This window comes from Quercus lobata, chromosome 12 (genome assembly GCF_001633185.2).
Source record: "Quercus lobata isolate SW786 chromosome 12, ValleyOak3.0 Primary Assembly, whole genome shotgun sequence".
In the NCBI taxonomy this organism is placed as follows: Eukaryota; Viridiplantae; Streptophyta; class Magnoliopsida; order Fagales; family Fagaceae; genus Quercus; species Quercus lobata.
Window position 1 is genome coordinate 17,535,120 of NC_044915.1, and position 25,232 is coordinate 17,560,351.

Here is a 25,232-nt window from a genome sequence, read left to right on the forward strand (position 1 = left end):
TATTTTATTATGTTGAAAGTTAAAATAGATCCACTGCTGTTGGATATTTTGTAAAATAAGTAAATAAAATAGATAAAGTGACTTTTTGCGGTGCCAAATAGCTAAAAAAATAACTCCACTACTGTAAATGTTCTAATCTCTCGAAAACAAAAGGCATATATGCTACATTCATTGCTACCAAAGACACTACCTATGAATCTCGGCCCCAGAATAACCCATCTCTGTTTTGCCAAACCGGAACATCTAGCTAGCAAATCAAATAATAAAAACAAGAATCATCCAGGCATGCTCACAAAAAAGGCTAAAATCTATGTCAGACAGCTGATGCTAAGCAATTGCTTAGTTTAAAAGTGATATAAAGCCACCGTGTCTTCCAACAATATGTCAAGGGGTAAATAACAAAATAAGCCCTGCCACTAAGAAGGCAAAGCAATCCATACAAAAAATTCAGAGAGAAAACACTTTTAATAGTTTTATGCTGCCGCATGTAGCAAAATGGATAAATAAGGAGCTCAACGCTTTCCACCACCACCTCCAAGCTTGGGGCCCTTGGGTACAGCGCCCTTAGAAACACCACCCTTGGATTGTGTCTTCTGTGTCTTGGCCATCACCTCTGCCTTCTTCGCCTTCTTTTCATCCTTGGTCTTCTTGATCCTCTCTTTAATCTCACTGAAATTTCAAAGGTCAACAAAACACAAATAGAACTATTAAAAATTACACATTAAACAACTAGGCTAAACGCCAGAATGAATCTAAAAACTTGGCAAATCAAAGAAGTTATAGCAGAAAGTTTCAACTATACCGGAGAGCAGCTTCACGTGCAGCATCTCTGACTTCTGGCTTCTCGGCCCGTCTTTTTTGTATGACTTCCAAGGTGGCACCAACAATGGACCTTGAATAAGGCTTCTTGGCGGCCCGGCGCTTCTTCTTCACAGATTCAGCAGCAATGTCCTAAGAAGCACCAGAAAAGAAAACAACAGATAAATCAATAACTAGTGCACCAAAATGCGAGCCAAGGCCCCAATAGGGGCATAACAAACCGGAGAAATCAATTGGTTCCAAAACATCAAATCACCTTCTTATGTTGTTTCCTGTACATGGCTGTCCATGTAAGCTTTGATGGCTTCAGGCGGTTGTGAAAATACCTCTTGCATTTTGAATTGACAAAGAGGAAAACCTTAAGCAATCAAACAAGAGAGCATATTTTAGTATAGATATATCTTATGAGATGATGAAACAAAAGAGTGAAACATATGCTATGAAGCATGAAGAGTTTGTTACAGTTACAAAACCAAGTAATCCCACCAACATAACTTACCTGAGAATCTGACCGAATAAATCTGATACCCCTACCAGGGTATATCTTGGCACCACTGAATCGGCAAAGTTCAGTCCTAAAACACCAAAAATCAAATACCAAATTATACACAATCAGTATATCATAGGACACACACAAGTGAACACAAAGCACAACCAAGCACCAAGTGCAAAAGCTTTGATTAAACCAAGAATTTAAAAGAGCCACACAGTTACAAACCATTGGCTCCCACAAGATAAACGCATGATTAAATCAAAAACCAAACTGACAGTTCATCTGATTGACTGTAGTCTCTCATTCCTGTTTTAGCCTCTCTATTCCGAATCATAAAACTGTTTTCGTTCTTAGCATTCTGAAATGGTTTTTCAATTTTTTCATACAATTCTTTATTTTCTAGTCAGATTCTTTAAATAAAAAATAAAAAATTGAGCAAAAAATTGTTAATATTCTAGAAAATTTAATGAATTTTAAAGGTTTCATTACATAAACCTGACTCTCAGAAAAAGCAAAACATCGTTGTTTCCATTGTTAATCTATGCACTTTTTTATTCTAGCAGAAAACCGGATAGCAGTGTCAAAATCAAAATATGGTAGAGAACAAACATTTTTCATAACATATATGGTCTCCAGAAAGAGAGGAAAAGAATGTCATTTTCAGATCTAGAAGGCTCGAAGTATCATAAATATTGCATTTGGTAGAATCAATCATGAAAACAAGTTATTCAAATCGATGTTATTCACACACACAGAGACAGAGAGAGAAGCTTACTTGAGAACCATGGCAGCGGATGAAGGTGACGCCGCGCGTAAACCCCTAGTTGAGTTGCAGAAACCCTAGCAAAGCACTTCACGACTCAACAATTTAATTACAAAGGATAAAGTTATTGACTTCTAAGGACTGAAACGACACCGGTTTTAGTTGTTGGGCTCGTCGTTATGGGCTTATTGCTGGATCAAAAAGAGGACCGTAGTTAAGATTAGTGTTGCACTATAAGACCCCCCAAAAAAAATTTAAAAAAAAATAATATATATATATATATATTGTGTAATGGTCTCAAATATATATATATATATTTATATATATATATATATATAAATATATTGTGTCTCATCCTTTAGCTAAACTCTTCCACTCTCTACTTATAAGATACTTTGGAAACCTTATGGATCAATAATGTAATAGATTGTATCTGAGACTTTTGAATTTACGTCATACCCCAAATCAATAAGCTCGCCACCTAAATACCTCTATAGGACTTGTTAAATATGCAAACATATTTAAGATAAAGTAGCAATCGTGGTTTAAAAGAAAAGGGGTGGGGGGAGGGAAGTAAATTTGGATTACATTCTAGTAAGAAATACATTTTTTTTAATGAATGAATCTAAAGAATTAGGGATTGTGACGTGACAAGTTGAAATTGTATCATGGATGGCCCGTCCCTTCTTCAAATTGAGGAGAACTCATGGAGTGAGAGAAGGCCAACTAAAGGACAAGATGGATTGCAAATATTTTGTTAATACTTAATGATGTAGCTCTTGCATTGATAAGTTATAAGTTAGAGATTAGAGTAAAAAGGAAGGGACAATCATAAAGGTGTTAAGAATGAAAAGATAAGCATTTTAGGGATTCTTGAATACTGAACTGCTTTGAACTGAAAACAGATTCTTTGAACTGTAGAGAAATACTTTAACTTACTGCAATTATTTACTGTTTATACTGAGAGTAGATTTAATGCTGACAATAGACTGTTCATGAATGGTAACTTGTCAGGTACTATTTCAATTAGTGACACCGTTTTTGTCTTAACTTGTTGATGGTAGTAATCATCCTTAACTTTTGTGAAGGTAATTTATATATATATATATATATATATATATGTGTGTGTGTGTGTGTTTGTGTGTGTGTGTTAAATGAAAAATATATGTACACACTTGAGATGAGATCGAGGAGTAATCTTGAGGAGTAAAACGTGTAAACGCTCTCCCCCCTATTCAAGGCAAGGAAGAACCACACGGACAGAACATTTTTGCCATCCATGCAAAGAGTCAAAGACATCTTTTTGCAATATGTAGGCCTCTTAAAACACTCATTCCAAAAAGAATATATAAATGAAACCAAATCACATGAATCAAACCCGTGTATACATTTTCTTCAGGAAGATACAAGAGTTGTAATTTAGAACGCATAAAAAGGACATTACATTGATGGCATGCTCACTTATGTATTCATTGTTATCAAGAGTCAGAATATTTAATATGAAATTGGCCTCGGATAATTTCTTAGAAATTGATTGAGTAAAATTTAAATACAATTTCTTAAATGTTGTACCTTTAGTTCACCGATTAAATTCAATCATGTGATTATTTTGGATTTAATTATTTGGTCAATATAACTACATGATTGAATTAAATTTTTTTTTTTTAAAGATAACATTGTCCTTTACTTGTCATTGCATTGGTCATCCAACCATATGGTTAAATTCAATTAGAAAACCTAAGAAACAACACCTTGAATCTAAGTTTTACCCTAAACTTAACACACAAGAAGAGGCACAGGGAATTTGAACCCTTGTGAGCCACTAAAAGTAATCCTTAGGGTATTATATTCCAGCTCCTGGCGGTGAACTTCACAATCTCCAGTAAAATAACAAAACAATAGGATGGTAAGAGATATCAACAATAAAACCTGTTAAGGTAACTCCTCAGACCTCAGTCAAGTTGGCCACGAACTTTCCTCTTTCCCTGTTTGAACTCAAATCATGACATCCCATATAGCTTGTAAACAAGGGTATCATGAACGCAAACCGGAAGAGCATGTATATTTGCTCCCAACAATTGGGTTGGGTTTAAGAAATCTGGCTGACTCCAATGCCAAAACTCACAAGCAACCCTCTCGTCATCATTCATTCATACAGTGCACTGTTTCCTAATATTAAGTACACTCACTGGTTTTCAGATATTATATTAAAATGAAGAAGCCCAATGTTGGGTACCCCACTACTTGATACTACTAGGCAATTCAGATACAAGTTGAACTTCCCTTTGAAACTTTTGTTACCTCCTTAAGAAAACAGTCACATCTGAGCAACAGCACAATTCTCATGTTTACAGTAACAATTTCACCATCAAAAGACCAAATTGAAGAAGGTTCAAGTTGTAAGTATTACCTTGCTAAAAAAAAAGTTGTAACTACTACTACTTATGCAGCTTTAGCTGTTTCTCGCACCAGAGCAAGCTTAGCCAAAAGACCACAGAGCTGAAGATATGAACCAACTCCATCACAGATTCTCATATGGGCAAATCCAGTTTCCTGGAAACTCAAAGAGAACAAGAATTAAATATTGTAACAAAGACAAGACATTTGAGGAGTAGGAAGGATCAAGGTTAGCATGATATCTGTACCTTCATGAATTCCAATTTTAGATACTCAGCCATATCATAGTTTTTGATGATGCGGAATAGGGTTGTGATTATGTCGGTGGGGGAATAGCCCAAATCATAGAGCTGCTTGAGACCAGAACAAGATTCATCAAATTTCCCTTCTAGTACATTGCGCACCATGTTCTTCACATGCAACGGATGAGGCTGATCGCAAACCTGAAAACCAATGACAGACATTATAGACCAACCAAGCTATATATAGTGAAAGTAAATTACTAAACTGAGAAGGTATTCAGAGTCATAAACCTTGAAAACATTTTCTTGGTTGACAAAACGGAACCCACTGTATGTAGCCTGCAAGTTATTCAATGCCTGCCTCATGTCACCATCAGCAGTGAAAATTATGGCTTCAAGACCTTCCGGAACATAGGGAACCTTCATTGGTTACAAACACAGATCAACCACACATTTCTATCTTTCTTCTAAATTTCTAATGCATAGCAATAGAATATCCAGATTTAACAAACAATAAACTAGTATAAATTTTAACTACTGTATAATCTCCTTTGTCATGGTTCTGTTGCAAACAAAATGAAGAATTCATTCAAAGTTCACTCATATTAACTAAAATTGCCTAAATGCTATCTAAACAGATTCATAAATTTTCCTACAATACCTGGTTGTTGATGTTCCCTTCAAAATCAAGCTAGATGAACTACATTTTATCTTGTTGCACATTTGACAGTGCTATAATATACAAGCATTCAAGTAGCTGACGCAAGATAAAACCAAAACTAACACCAAAATTGAAGAATAGAAAATAAAAAAAAAATAAAAACCTAGGAATCAACACCCAAGCAAGAGAGAACATGATCTAGCAATCAGCACCTAGAGTTGCCTAGAATCAGTGCCAAGCTATTTGAAGGAAAAATTCCAACAAAACATTTGATTACTCAAGAAAACTGTCTAACTGTTATTGAATTACAATTGATTTAAGAAAGTCCAATTATTGAATTACAAAAATAATCTTGACTCTAGTAAATAAAATAAAATACTAATAACCTTTTCAAATAATAAGACCTAAAATAAAATCCAATTGACCAACAAAAATATAATTGAATTCTAAATGTTGAAATAAAATTGTCTTTGCAGTTCCCACGTCAGTAGCTTAACCAGTTCATGATGATCAATCAAACATTTTAATGTGAGATCTTATTGGCAACAACTTTCAAGCTATATTCCTAATAATTTCTTCAGTTTGAAAGAGAGTCAACATAATTGCTCATTTATGTTCCTTCCCAAAAAGAGTCAGCTTGGAACTTGAACTTTTCATAATGACCAAGCATCGCATGCACAAAAAGAGCAAGCAACGAATATGGAGATAGAGAGAGAGAGAGATAACCATCTATTAAAATAGTGAAATTTTTTAGGGTAATACAAAAATAATAGTAACCATAACACCAAAGCTCAACTAGCTGTAGCTTCAAGGCATCCTAGATGTTTAAAAAGAGAGACAGACTATATTCCAAAATCATAATGCACTGATAGAAAGATCCTAGTCCCCCCCCCCCCCACTTTTAATTTTTCTACTTTGAGTGAAGTTGGTAATAGATGCATGAATGTAAGCATGCTTATACACACTGACATGCTGACAGGTAGGGACAGAGAAACACGTGCTTTCATTGAATACATGAATAAGATCTGATATTTCCAACCCCTTGGTGTGAGAAAAAACTTGAACTGAATAATTATACTAAAATAACCAAATAATTATAAAAATATATATCATGAAGCTTTATTGAATAAGGGATATATGGCTTTTGAAAAACCAGACAAAGAGAAAAAGCCTATTTTTTAGTGCCCTGAACGGATGCTAAATTAATAACTGAAAGCAATTTGCATTGACATTGAATGACAGTAATGCTGCTATGCACCTGTGGCACATTATTTATTACGGAAACTAAGTATACCTTTTCAGCTTCAACCACCACCATGAGACGACCAAGTATCTCTTGATCAGATAATCTTGAAAATCGAACAATAGCACATCTACTTTGAATAGGCTCAATAATTTTAGAAGAAGTATTGCATGCAAGAGCAAAACGAGTGGAGTTTGAATATATTTCCATTGTCCTTCTCAAAGCTTGCTGTGCTCCAGATGTCATGCTGAAAATTGAAAAGGTTATTGACAAATACAACATTCGATACATGTTCTTAGATGGAAGAAAATATACCAAAGCCTGAACAATATAACATCGAACAACAAACTATAATAATTCCAGATAGAAGCCTTTAATGATTGGAGAGTAAAGAGACATTATTATCAGAACTTACCTGTCAGCTTCATCCAAGATTACTACCTTGTGCCGCCCAGGGGGCAGTGTCACTTTCTTTTGAGCAAACATCTTAATCTTGTTCCTTACAACATCTATTCCCCTAAAAAAGAAACAGCAACAATAACATATTTCAGAACCTAACCAAAAAGGCCCCCCCCAGAAAAAAAAAAAAAGACAGGATACTAAGCCTAGAAAATTTTACCCACCTGTCATCTGATGCATTGAGTTCCAAAACAGCCTCCTTATAATTTGGTCCCAGAAGCTCATGTGCTAGCGCGAGTATACTTGTGGTCTTACCAGTTCCAGGAGGACCCTGAAATAAACAATGTAAAGTGGATGAGCAGCATCATAAGCCTTTTACTTTACAAACATGAGCAGAGAACAATCATATGCAAACTTCCCAGTGGGACTCTTAACAAATCTGATCAAATTGCTTGCTATTACAATTTCCACATAACCCAAACACATTCATCAACTGAGTCCAATGCAACTATTTGGCTTCACTGAGTTGCCTTTTCATTTCAGAAACAAAATAATATAGCACATTACACACACCCTACATGCACACATGTACATACATACATATATACAGACATAATGGCACAAACAAATGTATGTGCATACTTATATACATATAAAAGGGGAGGAAAACCCTTTTTTTGTTTTCTCTTTTACTCTTATCAGGTGTGACGCTAAATCAATTAACAGAAATTTTAAAATAGAATAACAACAACAACCAAACCTTTAGTCACAAATTTTGGAGTTAGCTATGATCCTAAACAGACTAATGAGTGTCGGTCATATTTATTCCGTTGGAATCAACTGAATCTTCCTCGCTGATGCATTAATTGAAAATATAAAATAGAATAAAGAAAAAAAAAATCTTAGAAGTATAACTAAACAAATCCAAATCCAAATACACATGAATGCTGATAAAGTTTGAAATTGCAAAAGAGCATTGCACTTCCCAGAAATTTGATTTCTACATACTGTAATTTCAGTGACTGAGTGAGACTGAAAAGAAAAAAACGTACGGATAAGATGAGATTGGGCATGTTGCCGTCGCGAGCGATGACTTGGAGCCTGGACACGGCATCCTCGTTGCCCACGATGTCGGCGACCCTGTTGGGACGGTATTTCTCTACCCATGGCATGTCGTAGCCACTGCTCGAGCTCCCTCCAGACGAAGAAGAAGAAGAAGCAGCCATTTTTGTGTGAGAGAAAAAGGAATTGCTATAAGAACTAGATTTATAAACAGGTTGGGTTGCTATATTATGCTAAATGCTTTTGCTCTGGATTCGGAAACCAAAACCCTTGTACCAACCCCCGAATGGCAAAAGGCCAAAACCCTTTCTTTTCGATTTGGAGGGAAATTGCACAAAAGATGGGGGAAAAACCTTTTCCCTTCGATGTTTTTTTCTTTTTAAGGCCCGACAAAACGTTCAATTTATGCTTTATAAACCTTCTCCATTTTTTGTTTTCCTATTCAGTATTTAAAAAAATATATATATATATATATATATATATTTCCCTTAAAAATAACTTTGTAGCTTAACTACCATTCGTGTTCGCGTGTCGGATTCATGTCATATCAACTCATGAGTATCTAATTATATGAGTCAATACTAACCTAACATATTTATTAAAAGAAATAAGATTTCTCAATCCTAACACGATCTATTTATTAAACAAGTCAGTCATGTTGACCTGTTTATCAGATTTTATCAACAACAAAAAAATTACTAAAAAACAAACAAATAAATATTTTAAATAAAAAATTCAGAACTAATGATTAATTGCATCACAAATAATCATTCAAAATTAAAGCATATTTCAATATCACAAATAATCAATCACAATATGTTAAAGAAAATAAACCACAACAACTAATAAATTTATATATCTAGAGTTTGAAGAGTATATTGGTAAAATTTTATTTAATTAAACGAATCAGATGGGTCAAACGGGTTCCATAAGCCGAACACTAACTCAACCCGTTTATCAAACGGATATGTCGTGTCAATTTAAATATGAAACAAACTTATTAAATCTCAACCCATACCTATTAATTTCGTATCATGGTCATGTCCAATTTTGCCACCCCTACTCAAAGTCCCCTTGTAACTGTGGAATTATTATATTAAAAAAAAATGTGGTATCTTTCTTGACAAATGGATACATCTTGATTAACTTATTAATTGTTAAAATCATTGTTTTTAAAAACTAAACCAGACTGATCGATTCAATGAAAAACAAAATTGGAGAAAAAAACAGGTCAAAATCAAGAACTAAATTCAATTATAGTTCTTTGACTATTCCGGTTTTTTAAATCATTGTTTATGATTTAAAAAACTTCTACCACTCAATAAGTCATTATTAATTCCTCTCTCTTAGGTGGCATTTGGGTATTGCGTTTCTTACGTTGCGGTTTTTTTTTTTTTTTTTCTGGACAGGCAAAAACGTGCTGTTTAACGTGAGCAGTGATTTTAGGCTTATGAATAGTGTCAAACGTGTGAACAATAACTTTTTTATTATTTTTTTATTGTTTTCAGTTTTCAACAAAATAAGCAGTATCCAAACGGATCCTAGAGTCCCATGGTCTTTGAAAAATAGAAGCTCCAAACTGCGGTATCTCTTGCAAGATCAAACCTTTCATCTGAAATAACAAATTTTTGTAGAGACTTTTATTTCTTTGTTATTTCCTCTCATGTAGTATTCCCATACCCTTCTCGTTTTCTCATTTGCATTTATATCAACAAATTATTGTAAAGGCTTTAATTTCCTTGGATCTTTTTCCCTCTGTGTTTTATGTACCCTTCTCCCTTTTCAGTACTATCTTTGTGTTGTAATGGATGCATGTTTGGAAGAGATGTGGAGAATGTTTCATCTCTCAGATGAAGGGAAAGGAGTGATGGCGGTCAAGTCAAATGAAGTAGCTATTTCACAACATCAAATGCAGTGGGAAGCAATTTATTTTTGTGGATCACAAAATTTGACTATCCAATAAGTGGGAAGCAATTTATTTTTGTCCATTTTTGCTAGTGAAGAAAGTCTAAAAGAGGTGTTTAATAAAAATCCTTGGTCTTTTGACAAAAGACTTATTCTTCTGAGGATTCAAGATGACATGAAGCTCTAAAATTCTCTATTTTGGATTCGGGTTTTTAGTATTCTCCATTTTGAATCCGGGTTTTTGAGTTTAGTAAGTGTTTAAATAGTTGTTAATGATGGGAAAACTTTTATTTTGACAAAACTAATCTTTTGTATTTAAAAAATCGTGTTTAAAAATCTAAAAAAAAAGGGGTTAAAATGGATGAGAACGCGAACGAAATCGTACTAAAAAGTAAAAACTTAGGACCACGTATCAATTGACACTTGGCCCAAGGCTCTTTGTATGTTGATCAACAAATTGAGCCTCATGCCAAGTGCCGATCAGCAGATTCAGCACTTGGCCTAGGCCTTCCCTATTTTTCTAATTTTGCAAATTTGACCTTGTTTTCACTTTTCACACCAACTTGACATTGAATTGATGTGATTTTTTAAGATAATTTTACATTACTACCTTTGTTTTTTATGATGGATCTTTATCATGATCAAAATATTAATTGGTTTTTTTAGGGTAGGTGGAGATTAATGTGATTTTTAGTACTCAATCACTACAACTTCTTTTAGTTAATATGATTTATTGAGAAAGACAACTATATTACACTAGGGCCATTCAAATAATGTCTTACCCTTTGTAATATTTAAACAGTGAGATTATTATTTGTAAAAAATTATTTTGTACATAGGAGCATTGAATGAACAATTTTTTTTTTTACTTGTCAAACCAGTCATAAATTCATTTTTCATAAACTGTGGCATTCAACAAACATTAAAACCTGAGGGTTTTAGTTAACTTAACTGATAAAATCTCTGATAATTAAATAAGAGATTTTAGTTTAATTTTCACCTACATTAAAAATCGATTGGTATCTTGATCTGATAACAAAAATTGCAATTATTAGAAACGGATGCTATGAGTTAAAACTCTCTCTAAAAAAAAACAAATATCGAAGCCCATTTGAATTTTTACATATTGATTTCACAAATTATAAAATACTGCAAATGCATTTGGTATACTAGGGAGATTCGATCAATATCGAGCCCCAGTTGAGTCTATAACTTGTAACCCAAATAAGTTGTAAATAAACACGCTTGTATACCAGGGGCATTCGATCAATGTCGAACCCCAGTTGTATTTGTTTCATAACATGTAGAAATTGTCAATTTAGTTTGTATGTAATAATTTCATAGCTTGTAAAAATTGTTTGTAAACTAGGGGGCATTAGAAAGTTGCAAATAAAAAAACATTTCGTATACTAGGGGCATTTGATTTATAACTTCAATTGGACTTATGCGTGTATAATTCAGTTGCTTGTAAATGCACTAGGCTAATACTTTTGTGACTTGCTTAATCAATTGTAAATGAATGAACTAACATTTTTTTTTTCTTTGGCTTGTAAAATCCATCAGATTAACATAAACTAGGGGTATTGGAAAGTATCTGATCTTGCAACAAATTTTCTGTGTGAAAACGGGTAGAGTTTCCCCAGTTTTCATTGATACCAACCTGTATATACATAGTCTACGCAGTAAGCAAGTTCTAATTGTTCATCACATTAAGGGCCCGTTTGGTAGAGGAGTTTGAGTAATGTTGTCTGTAGTTTTTTGAAATACGTGTGGGTGAAAATGTGTATAATGTTGTTTAAAAACTGAAAATGAGTTGTTTAACAACTCTTAAGTAACTAACACAATCTAAAGAAAAACAAAAATCTTTTGTTTTGCAGGAAATGGTGAGAGTCAAATGTCTTCGTCTTCATCAGAAGGGCCTTGGGTTCTCCTACGCGACGACCTCCTTGTATTACGACTTCCAGAACCTCCTTCATCACCCCGCTGTGATCGTCTTGGACCAGCTCCAACTCCAAGCCTTTCAAACAATCCCTCCATAGTCTGGATGTGAGACCGTGCACTTGCCAACTCTGCCCTCTGCAAAGTGAATAATCTGAGAACCCAGCTTCACAATTTTTAAGGACCATTTCATGCAAGAAAACATAAAGCAGCCAAAGATTACAAAAAAAACAATAACTATGTACAAGAAAGAAGCGAATCTACAAACATAGGGAGAGATTCACTAGATGTGAGTCCCCAAACCCAAGACCAATCAACCAAAATGCCAACAAAGGAGGCAAGAAGACAAAAGGGGCAAGAACAAATTTCAAACATGGAATCTCCAGAGGACAAGAGGGGAAAGAATATACCAAAGAGAAGTTTTGAGCTGATTGTGTATAAACGGTTTGTTGTAGTGATTCAATCATCAGCAGACTCTCATCAACAAGATCAGTCCCAATCTGCATGAAGAGAACCGTCAGGCATGCACCAAAAATGAAAAGCACAAGATGAATGCAAGACAACATACTGCCACCTGGCCCGTCCATGGAACATTTGGAGCATGTTCAGGCCTGTCAAGTCGCGTATATCCAATAGAGCCATCTTGATTCATCACTCGGCATGACCATGAAGGAAAATGAAGGTACCTCTCCTGGAAAGAACCACTGGGGCCCTCAACATGACTAGAGGGTTGAGGAGCATTCCCCTCAGGCGATGAACCTTCAGAATCAGAACCCTGTTCTGCAGTTCCCTGCAAGACAAGACCGTTACTATACATGACCAAGGCACCGTTAAAACAACTCACAGTCTCTCCACATAGATGTGCAAAGCGCCCCTGCAGGCGCCTCTGAACAAATTCTCCATAATCTCCAGCCACTCCCATGGCATCACTTCCAGCTAGAGCTGCTTTCAAGTCATCTCCTTCCAATAGACCTCCTTTTCGCATCGAGTCAGGGGGGTCTTGTGGCAAGAGGGGAGGGTATTTGTGATCCACCTGTGCTAGCACTCGATCACCTAGGTACCAGTACCTCCCCAAAGGACATTCAAATAAGATCTTACGGCGGTTCAAGGTAAGTCCAGAATATTTATTTGAAATTGTAACAACCTGCCAAGGGTCTAAGTTCATCTGCAATATAAAAAGAACTAATTCATCCCCAAAAAAAAAAAAAAAAAAAAGTGCAAACCAAAACAAAAAGAAATAACGAAAAGAAAGCCAAAAAAAAAAACTCACATTCGTCTCCGTCAAGCTCTCAATTATCAATCGCCAATCTTGTAATGTACGCTTCTTGCCCCCACTAATCCTATTCCTGGAAGACCAACGAAAAAATCTTGGAAAGACCTGAGCCTTAGAATTATGAAGTTTAGGACCAACCCCAAAGTACTCATACATCCAAATCTGGAACACAAAACACAACAGCATCAAGCTCAAATTTCCCAAACTTAGAACATAAAAATTTGAGAAACCCAAAATTTACCTCCCAAGTAAATAGCGGACCACCCAAATTGTTCATTGCACACCGAGAATACTGGACCATATAATGGAGTAAGGTTGCGTAAGTCATGCCTCCCCAATCATACTTCCCAATATCATCCACATTCTCTAAAGATGCCAGGTAACGGAGACTGACTGTACTCCCTGTGTTTGGGGACAACACTTGGCCAATGAGCAGAAGCATGAAACTCCGTACACACATTTCCACATCCTCAATTCCCCGAAGATGTTTCACAAGCCATGACAATTTCACATTCAGCTCAGACCCTTTAGGAGGTAACCCCCCTAATAAACGCTCCACATCACAGTTGGTGAGATTGTCATTCACCTCTATACGCTCTCCCCCAATTCTCAAACCTGTTATCACTGCAAAATCGAGAGGCGTCAACATTACCTCACCAATACCCGGAAAATGAAATGTGTTCGTAGTATCCCAAAACCTTTCCGATAAAGCTATGATAAGGTTGATGTCCTTGTGCTCAACGATCCCATCATTATATATAGAAGTCAGAAAATGATTCAAACCAGCAGCAGAAATCTTGGCCTTAACCTCAGGACCCATAACAATCCAACAATTACGAACGTCTGAAAGAGACCCCCTAATTTTGTAAGACGTAGGTTTCTAACAACAACAAAAAAAACACAACAAACCAACGTAAAGATCAGAAAATTTTTCCAAATTGCAAAGATAATGTCAGAAACAAGGACGACAATGAAATACAAAAACAGAAAGAAGCAAGCAAAGAATTCAAAAAAAGAGAAGAATAGCATTGTCCCATATTGATGATGGTCAAGACTTCAACTAAATACCCCTCCACTAAAAAAAATTTCCCAAACAAACCAAATTAATACGACTAAACTCGTCCAAGAACACCACCCATGGAAATGGCTCATGCAAATAAAAATGCCCGTGTCCTTTAGTTTTTACAAACACTCTCTAAGCATTAACAAAAGCATTGTACAACATACAAAAGTAATCACACACTTCCAAACAACAATCCGAGACTTGTAATTCACCAAAAAGAAAGATGAACTTACCCGTTGAAGGGCTTGTGAAGACATGTGGGTATTTTTGTCTTGAAGTAGATCCTCATTGCTATTCCAACTCTTTGGTTTGTATCTCTTGCCAGCTCTGCCATCAAAGGAAATAAATTTTGAACCCCCTTGTGAAGAGGTGGAAGCCATGGAAGTGGTAGGAAGAAAATGGATTTGCTAGGAGAAGTTGATACGGGAAAAATTGAGATTTTTGAGGAAAACCCTCTTGAATCTCGATGGAAAGTGATGGAAAATCATCAAAATTGTGAAAAAACTCTTTTTAAGTTGATTTGGAGAAGAAAAAAAAAAAAAAAGAGGAGGCTTGAAAATGGTGGAAATTGGAGAAATTAAGAAAACAGCTGAAAAATAGACCAGAAATCAAATTCTGTTTTTTAAAACAAATGGGCTGCCATTCCACATTGGGAGGCCCAAATGGCTAGGCCCGCTAAGTCAGTTGACCCGGTAAAACGAGTCAACCCAAATAAAAAATATTAAAATAAGTGAAGAAGCAATGAAGGATTTGAGAAAAATAAAATTGAGACAGCCTTGCTAAAGGAGCCTGTTCCTTAACTTCTGATTTTGTTTACTTGATGTTCCCCTTAACTCTGAACTAAATGTTATTGTAAATTCTGATGCAAATGGGTTGTACTCCTTAAGGTTGATACCCAACACTTCACCTTTTGTGGCTAGTTAATATAATTATTTCCTCTGTTGACCAAAAAAAAAAAAATTTTTGAGACGTTGGGTGGGCAATACAAATACAATTTAACACCTTCTAAAATAAATTTTTTAAAAATAATTACAATATAACACGTTGGAAAAATTTTAGAGTAAACAATGGATCTTGTAACTGCCAATCCAATCACCTTGGGTGTAGTGATTTGGTAGAAGTTTTAGACTGGGTCATATTTGTGGGTTTAGGACTTGTTTGGTTTAAGCAGTGCGCTTAGTAAAAATTCAATGTCATGACATGGATAGTCCTAACGCACTCAAGGTGTCCTATGTTATAAATTCTGCGGGTTCAAGTGGACCGAGTCAATAATCACACGTTTAAAACATTTTTTTTGTTCATTTAAAAAAAAAAAATGTCAATCCAATTGTCAAGAGTCAAGCCTCCACAAGTATAACTATGAGGGCCAGAGTTCAAATCTTTCCGATGGAGTTTCACAGACATACACACTTAGATTAGATTAGCTTAAATTTAAAGTTCTATTTTATATAAATATAAATAAATATATATATATATATATATATCTCTCTTTATATAAAAAGCGGCTATGCCGCTACAGTGCTCTCAGTGTGTTTGCACTATGCAAGCACTGTAGCAGAAACAGTGCTTTGATTTCGTGAGTTTTTTTTTTTTTTTTTTTTTTTTTTTTTTTTTTTTTTTTTTTTCTTTTGTGCTTTTTGTTTTTTTTGTCTTTTCTTTCTTCTTTATATACAGTGTTTTTGGTTTAGTTAACTGACACTGGAACTACAATCCCTAAAGTTTTTTTTTATTTTAAAATATTTATGTAAGCTGGTATATATATATTGTTATACTGACGCAATAAATTTCACAATATTTTCACAATTATTGACCGACACCATAGCTACAGTGCCTAAAGTTTTTTTTTTTTTTTTTTCAATAATCGGTTTGTGTTTTTTTTTTGTTTCTTTTAAATATTTATGTAAGTTGATATATATATATATATATATATATATTGTTATACTGACATAACAAATTTCACAGCGGCTATGCCACTACAGTGCTTTGGTACTGTACACTCAGCGTGTTTGCACTGTACAAGCACTATAGCGGAAACAATGCTTTGGTTTCGTGAGTCTTTTTTTTTTTTTTTTGTGCTTTTTTTTTTTTTTTGTCTTTTCTTTCTTCTTTATATACAATGCTTTTGGTTTAGTTAATCGGCACTAGAGCTACAATCCCTAAAGTTTTTTTTTTTTTTTTTAATATTATGTATTATTGACTGGCACTATAGTATAGTGCCTAAAGTTTTTTTTTTTTTTTTTTTTTAAATAATCAGTTTGTGTTTTTTTTTTAAAATATTTATGTAATCTGATATATATATTGTTATACTAACACAACAAATTTCACAATTATTGACGTGTCAATTTCTTACAAGTTGAAATAAAATATGAGACTGTGATCAACCACAATTAAAAATAAATGTTTTGAAAAAATGTTATAACACTTATTATGTAGTGTTTTTACTTTATCATGGATGCGCATATTCACAGTAGCTACAGTGCTTTTGGTTTAGTTAACTAGCACTGTACACCTAAAGGTTTTTTTTTTCCAGTAATTGGTTTGTGTTTAAAAAAAAATAAAAAATTATTTATGTAAGCTAGTATATATATTGTTATACTGACATAACAAATTTTTTTTATATAAAAAGTGGCTATGCTGCTACAGTGTTTCGGTACTGTGCACTCAGTGTGTTTGTACTGTGCAAGCACTGTAGCGGCAACAGTGCTTTGATTTCGTGAGTTTTTTTTTTTTTTTTTTTTTTTTTTTTTTTTGTCTTTTCTTTCTTCTTTATATACAGTGCTTTTGGTTTAGTTAACCGCACTGGACTACAGTCCCTAAAGTTTTTTTTTTTAATATTTATGTAAGCTGGTATATATATATTGTTATACTGACGCAACAAATTTCACAATATTTTCACAATTATTGACCGGCACTATAGCTACAGTGCCTAAAGTTTTTTTTTTTTTTTTTTTCAATAATCGGTTTGTGTTTTTTTTTTTTTTATTTATGTAAGCTATATTATTGTTATAGCTGTAAGCTGGTATATATATTGTTATATTGACACAACAAATTTCACAATTATTGATGCGTCAATTTCTTACAAGTCGAAATAAAATAATAAAATATGAGACTGTGACCAACCACAATTAAAAATAAATGTTTTAAGAAAATGTTACAACACTTATTGTGTAGTGCTTTTACTTTATCACGAATGTGTGTATGCACGGTAGCTACAGTGCTTTTTGTTTAGTTAACTGGCATTGTAGACCTAAAGTTTTTTTTTTTTTTTAGTAATCGGTTTGTGTTTTTTTTTACGTAAGCTGGTATATATATTGTTATACTGACACAACAAATTTCACAATATTTTTACAATTATTGACATGTTAATTTCTTACAAGTCGAAATAAAATAATAAAATATGAGTCTGTGACCAACCACAATTAAAAATAAATGTTTTGAGAAAATGTTACAATACTTATTGTGCAGTGTTTTTGCTTTATTCAACTAAAGTTTTTTTTTTTTTTTTTTCCTTTTAAATATTTATGTAAGCTGGTATATATATTGTTATACTAACACAAAAAATTTCACAACATTTTCACAATTATTGACATGTCAATTTCTTACAAGTCGAAATAAAATAATAAAATATGAAACTGTAACCAACTACAACTAAAAATAAATGTTTTGAAAATATGTTACAACACTTATTGTGCAATACTTTTGGTTTATTCATCTGACACGGTAGATATAGTGCCTAAAGTTTTTGTTTTTTTAGTAATCGGTTTGTGTTTTTTTTTTTTTTTTCTTTTAAAAATTTATATAAGCTGGTATTGTAAGGACTGAAATTGGATTGGACCCCAAAGTAAGATTGGGTTCTGGCCCAAGTGGCCCAAACAATAAATTTGTAGAGCGTAGATGAAAGAACTAGATCTATTACGGAAGAAAAAATTGTTCAATTTAACGATTCAAGACGATTTGACATAAGTAAGATTAGAAAATCTATCTTCAGAATAAATTAAGTAATTTATATCATATGGTTTTGTTGAAAATAAAATTGTACAAGAGTTCCAATCGGTATCCTTTATTTTTTCTCCTCTTCTCTCAGTACATTTTTTCATGTTATATATTACAATCTTGGTGTCATCCTTACCACACACGTGTAGGTTAGATTCGGGGGATTCCTTCTTGTCCCGTCCAGCACCTCCCAGAACCATCAAGCAGCCTTATAACCAGTAGCTGTAAGGCTGCTTGATCATTATTCAGGCATCACTTCCACATTAATGCGACCAGAGAGTTGATTAAGAGGCATTTAATGCAGAGGTAGCAGCTTTTGAAGATATTTGTTTACCTTTTTTTTCTTATCCCTGGTCCAATGTCCCATCCTTAGTTGTGATGTAACTCCGAAGTAAGTCTGTGATGATATGACACTCAGATTTACCTCGGACACATATTTCCGAAAAGGCTTTTGTCCTCGGATGCTTATTGGACCCATCTCATATTGTCTCTACTCCTCTCTTCATTTTATTCTCCTCATAACCTTATTTGGGCCTCCTCGGATGGTCTAACGTCCTCGGATAGGGCCATGGGCCTAGTTAATACTGTTTTAACAATACTTCCTAATTAACTAGCCCCCACAGGTATATATATTGTTATATTGACACAACAAATTTCACAATATTTTCACAATTATTGACATATCAATTTCTTACAAGTCGAAATAAAATAATAAAATATGAGACTGTGACCAACCACAACTAAAAATAAATGTTTCGAGAAAATGTTACAACACTTATTATTATCACAATATTTTCACAATTGTTGAGATTTCAGTTTTTTATAGATCAAATAAAAAAATGCTAAGTCTACAATATTTTAAAATTAATTTCTACAGCGCCTAAATTTTTTTTTTCCTTTTAAATATTTATGTAAACTGGCATATCTATTAACTATATAAAAGGAGCCAAAGGCTTATGGATAATGTTTTATTGGTTTATTCAATTAGTGAGGTGTACTTTTTTGTTTTGTTTTGTTTTTTCTTCAAGTATGCTAGTTGGTTTGAGCTTTATTTTTGTTTTTTTATTTTTTTAAGATCTTTATATGTTTACTTTGTATTTGCAATGCAAGTTTACATTGTAAATACACAAAAGTGGTTAATATTATACACATTTGCACAAAAAATGGTAAATATTGTACAAATTTTATAAATGTTTACAAAATTTGACAATTTTTTGTGTCTACAATATAAATTTACATTATAATTAAGTACAATGTATACATAGAGATATTGTGAAAATGTTGTGACTCATGTGTCAATTTCTTATGGGTCAAAATAAATTAAAATAAATAATAAAATATCATACTGAGACCTGGCACAACTAAAAATGTCGTAATATATTGTTGTTATTACAACATGTTCACAACTAATGAGGTGTAAGTTATAGGTCAAAAGAAAATAATAAAATATTGAACTAGGATCCGTCACGATCTTATACGAATGAGATTAACTTTTTATGACATAATTATCAAAATTCTTAAAATTAATGTTTCTTTTGATTAATATAAATCTCTATGTATTTTAAAAATAAAATGATTTATATATTTATTTTGTGATACAAATAAAATTTAGAATGAATCTTAATCACTACTTTTTTTTTCCATGGCTAGTGTGTGTATATATATATATATGTGTGTGTGTGTCTGCATGTATATAAAAGTCCACCAAGTCAGGGGCTTGGCTCAGCTGGGTATGGTTCATTCGTTATGCCTAACACGCTCAGGTTCGATTTCTACTACCAATAGGAGTCTATTAGTAGGCATTACACCCCTAAGCGTGTGTGCTCTGCCTGGGGTTTAATATAACCATAAACAATCCCATTTTGATTCTCTAAAAAAAAAAAAAAAAAAAAAAAAAAGGTCCGCCACTCGATTGAGAATGGAGTAGTGGAGCTTCAACGACGTCGTACCTTTCAATCTAATTGTGGGGGTTTATAAAAAAAGGCAAACCAAGAAGGCAACCACTCGATTCGCGAAGCTCAGCTGGGCTTTTGCTCTTTTTTCTGCATTCTGCAAACGAAGGCCACAACAACAACCAAAGCAACAATGACAACAATTGCTTGAGCTCCTAACGAAGTCGTAGGTTTGTTTCTCACTTCACCTTTCTTTCTCTTTATAGTTATTGAAGTATGATAATCTAGCTTCTGAATTGTACCAACAGGTTTAGTCCTACCATTATCTGGTGTTTGTGTGTGTTTTTTAATAGCTAAGTACTATATTATCTAGTTTTATTTGACTACTTTGTCGGTATAGAAAAGAAAATTCACAATTTGAAATTTTCATTGTTTTTTTTTTTTTTTTTTTTTTTTTTGGGGGGGGGAAAATCAAACGGGGCCTCATTATTTGTATGGATAAGTGCCGAAATTTCACTTTCATTCCCGTGCTTTGCGTTATTCAACCAAAAATTTCCGTCCATTGGTGCAGCCACTGTTTGAAAAAAAAATGCCGGGTTTTGTTTTGTTTCAAGTGTTAAATAGCCAGAATTTTATTGCAACATAATGGCACGTGAGACTAAATTGTGAATAATTAGTTTTATGAAGTCAGAAGTTGTAAAATTTGAGTTTTGCATAAGCTCCATTACCTGAGTATTGAGTGTTTTAAGAGTTTAAGCCTTGAAAGTTAACCACTGAAAATGATGATGTAATTAGTTTGTTGATTTTCTGAATGGATGATTGCTCGATTCTGTTGTTATAAGAGGATTGTAATTTCATGGAAGCTTTCAATTTATATATTTGTAATGAACATGATAAGCATTGTCTGCTCAAGCTGCTCTCCAGTCTCTAATTTTGTATTTCGTGGTTGAACTTGACTACTTGAGAGGTGGAATGTTGTGTTATTAGAGCCCATTACTTAAAATATATTTATTTATTTATTTAACTTAATTGATGGGATTATATTTCTTTTTAGTTGGTTTATTCATATCTTACAAGTTAAAACATTTTCAGTGTATTTTTGTATGTTCTTGTGGGTTGTAGAAATGAAATAACTTATTCTTGCATAGAAGCTAGAAGATATCTATTTCATTGCATTATTGTAACCCTTGACTCTGTTAGTTTGATGTGGCTGATTTTGGTTGGGCCAAGTGATATTGCAGGGTTTGCATACAAGTTACAGGTGATTTGCTCCCAGGTCTATGAGCCAGTATCTGTATCTACAAAATCAGAGGCCTCAAAATAAAATCACCACTCATCAAGCAGCATTTTAATCATCTCTTTAGATCCCCATACACTTTCTTTCTACTTCCTTCCATTACCAGATTGTATCAATGATAGATTTGTTTTCCTCTTATCCCTTGCTGTGCTCCTGTGCTATTTGCCCGAGCTCTCAGATTGTTCATTGGGTAACCTTTAAACATCCTAGTTTACTTTATGAATAGTTAGAACAGTCTTGAGTGTTTCCGTACTGCCTCTACTGCTGTGGGAAGCAAAATTCTTTCATTCTTTGTTTATCTTCTTCTATTTCTCCATATCTTATTTCACTTTGTAACGTCAAAATCAATTCACAAGTTTATGCTTTTCTGTGTCATTTTATCAACCACCTTAACCTATATGAATTATTATCTAATTCTTCACATTCATTGATACCCTTGATGTATTATCATTCATTTATGCCAGTTTCTTTTTAGATATGCAAATTGAGGGACTGCCCCTAGTTAAATATTTCAAAATAGCCCAATTCATAAATTTATGAAACACGTTTTTGTATTTTGATATTTCACTTTGCTAATGGGGACCTATGCTTGTAACATGCTAATTTATCCCAAGTCAACTTACCCATTAATCAATAATATTAGGAAAACCTTTTACTTTCCCTTGCGAAGCTGTACTTTCCAAACACCCAGAGAATTTAGTTTCAGTAAAGTACATTGTCAATTGGGTTCTCCCAATGTGAAAGATACAGGAAAACCAGAGAATAAAGTAGAGAAACCGAGGTATAAGTGGGTAGAGATAGGTACTAACATCACAGAAGCCCAAAAGAAGGCCATAGCTCAACTTCCTCCTACAATGACCAAACGATGTATGGCCGTTATGAAGCAGATTATCTGCTTATCTCCTCAAAAAGGCAGTTTGTCTGATTTGTTGGCAGCTTGGGTGAGGAGTATGAAGCCTGATAGAGCTGACTGGCTCGCAGTTCTTAGAGAGTTGAAGAAAATGGATTATCAGCTTTATCTTCAGGTACTTCTCCCTTTTTTGTTTTCAATTTTCTGCTCTTTATTGATTTCATTAACTCATGCCTGATTAGACAACTTGCACTGTGTGTGTGTAATTGTAAGAATGTCTTGGTTTGGATTTGCTTGTCAATTGCTACTGTAGTGTTAAGCATAATGTTGATTTGAGTTCCAATTCTTATATAAAGTTGAAGACCACATTGGAGAAAATCTTAGATGAAATCTTTATGGAAATCACACACACAGGTTTGCCATCTTTTGAAGGCTTCTGATTGTACTACTGACTTAGTGAGGTTCTTGCCAGTATCCAGTGACGAGCTCCAAAATGCTCTGGTTGGTTTTAGTCAAATTGTTTATGTGGGAATAGAATGCCCGGGAAAAAGGTCAAGTGCATCAAACCTATCAAATATTAGTAAGGGTCTGTTTGGATGCCGCTTAATGCTGAAAACTGAAAACACAGTGGCAAAATAATTTTTAAATGTATAAATAGTACCGTGTGATCTAGTTTTAAAGTTTTTTTTGGCTGAATAAAGTACTTGCGGGTCCCGTGAACAGTACACAGGACCCCTGGAAAACGCACAACGCAGTTGAAAACACTTTTCAGCTCTATCCAAATGTTCACTAAATGTATCTTTAGTCTAATGATGAGATCTTAAGTGAGTTCTACCTCACTTGGTGAGATCTAATGTCCATGAGAGGTTATTGTTGTGGACTGGCATATTGTAGCACGATAGGGATTATATAGAATTGGCGACTTTCAAGTTTCAACCACTTAAAGAGGTCTTTATGGCTCAATATTGGAAGAAATGGATGATATGTGACACAGTATAATCTTAAATTTGTTTACTTTTCTTTGAAAGTTGTGGCATTAGTTAAATTTTGGCTAAGCAAAACTCAGGAAGATAATAACATTTTACTTTGAAGAAATTTATAAGAAAATAAAGCATTGGCACGTTTCTGCACTAAACATGGATTTGTTTTGCTTTGGTCAGATGCCTACCCTATTTCTACTGCAATCGACATCTAAAAATGTTGATCTTCTCATTGAAATTGCCTTCTTACAGATATTATATATTTCAGTGCATTCAAATGAAACTTAAGACTTTTTAAATCTCCTTACAACCTGAAGTGAATTCATGGCTCTTTGCACTTCCTTAGGTGGCAGAACTTGCCTTCTTAGAAGAATCTTTTGAAGCCAATGTTCGTGACTATACCAAAATAATACATGATTACGGGAAGCAGAACCAACTTCAAGATGCTGAAAAGATCCTCTTAGCCATGAAAAGTAAAGGTGTCGTCTGTGATCAGGTAACTTTAACTGCCATGATTCACATGTACAGCAAAGCTGGGAGTCTTAAGCTGGCTGAAGAAACTTTCGAAGAACTCAAGCTGATTGGAGAAACTTTGGATAAAAGATCATATGGCTCAATGATCATGGCCTACATCCGAGCTGGAATGCCCAAGCAAGGAGAGACTTTACTTAGAGAAATGGACGCCCAAGAAATATACGCAGGAAGGGAAGTTTACAAGGCATTGTTAAGAGCATACTCCATGACAGGTGATTCTGAAGGAGCTCAGAGAGTCTTTGATGCAATTCAGTGTGCTGGTATACCTCCTGATGTTAAGCTGTGTGGGCTTCTTATAAATGCATATGGAATGGCAGGTCAAAGTCAAAAGGCAGGTATTGCATTTGAAAATATGAGGAAGGCTGGTCTCGAACCAAGTGATAAGTGTGTGGCTTTGGTGTTGGCTGCTTATGAAAAGGAGAACAAGCTTAACAAGGCATTGGAATTTCTGGTAAATTTAGAGAAGGGTGGTATTATTGTTGGAAAAGAAGCTTCAGAAATATTGGCCAGGTGGTTTCGGAGAATAGGGGTAGTAGAAGAAGTGGAGCTTGTCTTGAGAGAATATGCTGTAGGTGAAGCAAATTTCAAAGTTCACTCCTCACCCTTGGCATTTGCCCATTCAGAGCCTAATTGATCACTTGATAGCCTATCCCTAATGTGCAAACTTTTGTAGAGTACAATATGGAATTATTGCTTGAATTAGATAAATACTTCTACCATGATTTATATATTAGTAATTTGTTTTCTATATGTTGCTGTGGCAAATAAAAGCAACAAGAACAATATTAAAAAGGGATTTAAAATCTGTTGTTATGCAGCTGAAGCAACTGAGAAGTAAATGATCATAGTTTCCTATTATATCATTAGTGTTGCTGTAGCTTGAATTCTTTCTATATTTTGATAGTGATTTAATAAGACTAATGGATATTTGTATGGTTTTGTATTTGGGATTGGGTCTTCAATTTAGATGGCAAGAAGAAATACAGAGGAAAACTCTTACAGCTAATCTGGAGCCAATAGTAGTCTGTTCATCTTTCCCACTTCTAAAACTTTTTTTGCACTAAATTTGTAACGGTTTGATTTATCAAAAAAAAAGTTGTTACTGTTTGATGAATTGAGATCTATCATCTATCATCTCCTTGGAGCATACTGTTATTCTGGTTTTGGGGGCTGTTAAATGTTAATATTGACCCGAATACATTCATTTGGAGTACTGCTCCTACCCTTTCTTTTTTAACCACAGCTTAAAGTGAAAATGATTAACCAACATGATGCATAATGCTTGGATGTTTATGTGGACACATGTTAGGGTAATTAATGAGGATAATTTATCTTAGATTACTAATAATTACTATGATTTTAGTTAATTAACTCTTTAAAAGAAATCTAGCTTTTGCTAACATGATTGAGGATTGTCTAGTCACTAAT

General features: G+C 34.0%; 4 protein-coding genes across 5 annotated transcripts; 1 reads left to right on the forward strand and 3 right to left on the reverse strand.

Moving 5' to 3' along the window:
- Positions 1-309: 309 nt before the first annotated feature.
- Positions 310-2,199, reverse strand: LOC115970035 (60S ribosomal protein L24). Its single transcript, XM_031089695.1, has 5 exons — positions 2,088-2,199; positions 1,319-1,394; positions 1,076-1,177; positions 803-951; positions 310-669 (listed from the first exon to the last, which is right to left on the reverse strand). Exons 1-5 carry the CDS (start codon positions 2,096-2,098, stop codon positions 513-515), a joined length of 495 nt encoding a protein of 164 aa, XP_030945555.1. The 5' UTR covers positions 2,099-2,199; the 3' UTR covers positions 310-512.
- A 2,051-nt stretch (positions 2,200-4,250) lies between these two features.
- LOC115972578 (replication factor C subunit 2) lies at positions 4,251-8,464 on the reverse strand. The gene is made up of 7 exons (XM_031092910.1): positions 8,070-8,464; positions 7,242-7,348; positions 7,034-7,135; positions 6,670-6,865; positions 5,006-5,134; positions 4,721-4,915; positions 4,251-4,628 (listed from the first exon to the last, which is right to left on the reverse strand). Exons 1-7 carry the CDS (start codon positions 8,241-8,243, stop codon positions 4,518-4,520), a joined length of 1,014 nt encoding a protein of 337 aa, XP_030948770.1. The 5' UTR covers positions 8,244-8,464; the 3' UTR covers positions 4,251-4,517.
- A 3,278-nt stretch (positions 8,465-11,742) lies between these two features.
- LOC115969900 lies at positions 11,743-14,777 on the reverse strand. Its single transcript, XM_031089535.1, has 6 exons — positions 14,492-14,777; positions 13,437-14,075; positions 13,193-13,357; positions 12,491-13,087; positions 12,333-12,422; positions 11,743-12,060 (listed from the first exon to the last, which is right to left on the reverse strand). The coding sequence occupies exons 1-6, from the start codon at positions 14,636-14,638 to the stop codon at positions 11,875-11,877; spliced, it is 1,824 nt and encodes a 607-aa protein (XP_030945395.1). The 5' UTR covers positions 14,639-14,777; the 3' UTR covers positions 11,743-11,874.
- A 5,388-nt stretch (positions 14,778-20,165) lies between these two features.
- On the forward strand, positions 20,166-24,662 carry LOC115971717 (pentatricopeptide repeat-containing protein At1g01970). Of its 2 annotated transcripts, none has more exons than XM_031091734.1 (3): positions 20,166-20,373; positions 21,374-22,465; positions 23,617-24,662. In XM_031091734.1, exons 2-3 carry the CDS (start codon positions 22,016-22,018, stop codon positions 24,436-24,438), a joined length of 1,272 nt encoding a protein of 423 aa, XP_030947594.1. In that variant the 5' UTR covers positions 20,166-20,373; positions 21,374-22,015; the 3' UTR covers positions 24,439-24,662. The 2 variants fall into 2 exon arrangements, with proteins under 2 accessions (XP_030947594.1, XP_030947593.1); XM_031091733.1 differs by having other exon boundaries at positions 21,385-22,465.
- The last annotated feature ends 570 nt before the right edge of the window (positions 24,663-25,232 follow it).

What these genes read in the sequence shown, in the direction of transcription:
- LOC115970035 (XM_031089695.1), bottom strand. An exon ending in TTATTCGGTCAGATTCTCAG is followed by an intron (nt 1,178 to 1,318) that starts GTAAGTTATGTT and finishes TGATTGCTTAAG; the next exon opens with GTTTTCCTCTTTGTCAATTC. An exon ending in GCACGTGAAGCTGCTCTCCG is followed by an intron (nt 670 to 802) that starts GTATAGTTGAAA and finishes TTGAAATTTCAG; the next exon opens with TGAGATTAAAGAGAGGATCA.
- LOC115972578 (XM_031092910.1), bottom strand. Translation starts at nt 8,243, where the DNA reads ATGGCTGCTTCTTCTTCTTCTTCGTCTGGAGGGAGCTCGAGCAGTGGC. An exon ending in ATCTTGGATGAAGCTGACAG is followed by an intron (nt 6,866 to 7,033) that starts GTAAGTTCTGAT and finishes TTCAATTTTCAG; the next exon opens with CATGACATCTGGAGCACAGC. An exon ending in TAAAATTGGAATTCATGAAG is followed by an intron (nt 4,629 to 4,720) that starts GTACAGATATCA and finishes TTGAGTTTCCAG; the next exon opens with GAAACTGGATTTGCCCATAT.
- LOC115969900 (XM_031089535.1), bottom strand. Translation starts at nt 14,638, where the DNA reads ATGGCTTCCACCTCTTCACAAGGGGGTTCAAAATTTATTTCCTTTGAT. An exon ending in GTCCGCTATTTACTTGGGAG is followed by an intron (nt 13,358 to 13,436) that starts GTAAATTTTGGG and finishes TTTGTGTTCCAG; the next exon opens with ATTTGGATGTATGAGTACTT. An exon ending in CAGCTCAAAACTTCTCTTTG is followed by an intron (nt 12,061 to 12,332) that starts GTATATTCTTTC and finishes TTCACTTTGCAG; the next exon opens with AGGGCAGAGTTGGCAAGTGC.
- LOC115971717 (XM_031091734.1), top strand. Translation starts at nt 22,016, where the DNA reads ATGGGGACCTATGCTTGTAACATGCTAATTTATCCCAAGTCAACTTAC. An exon ending in ATTATCAGCTTTATCTTCAG is followed by an intron (nt 22,466 to 23,616) that starts GTACTTCTCCCT and finishes GCACTTCCTTAG; the next exon opens with GTGGCAGAACTTGCCTTCTT.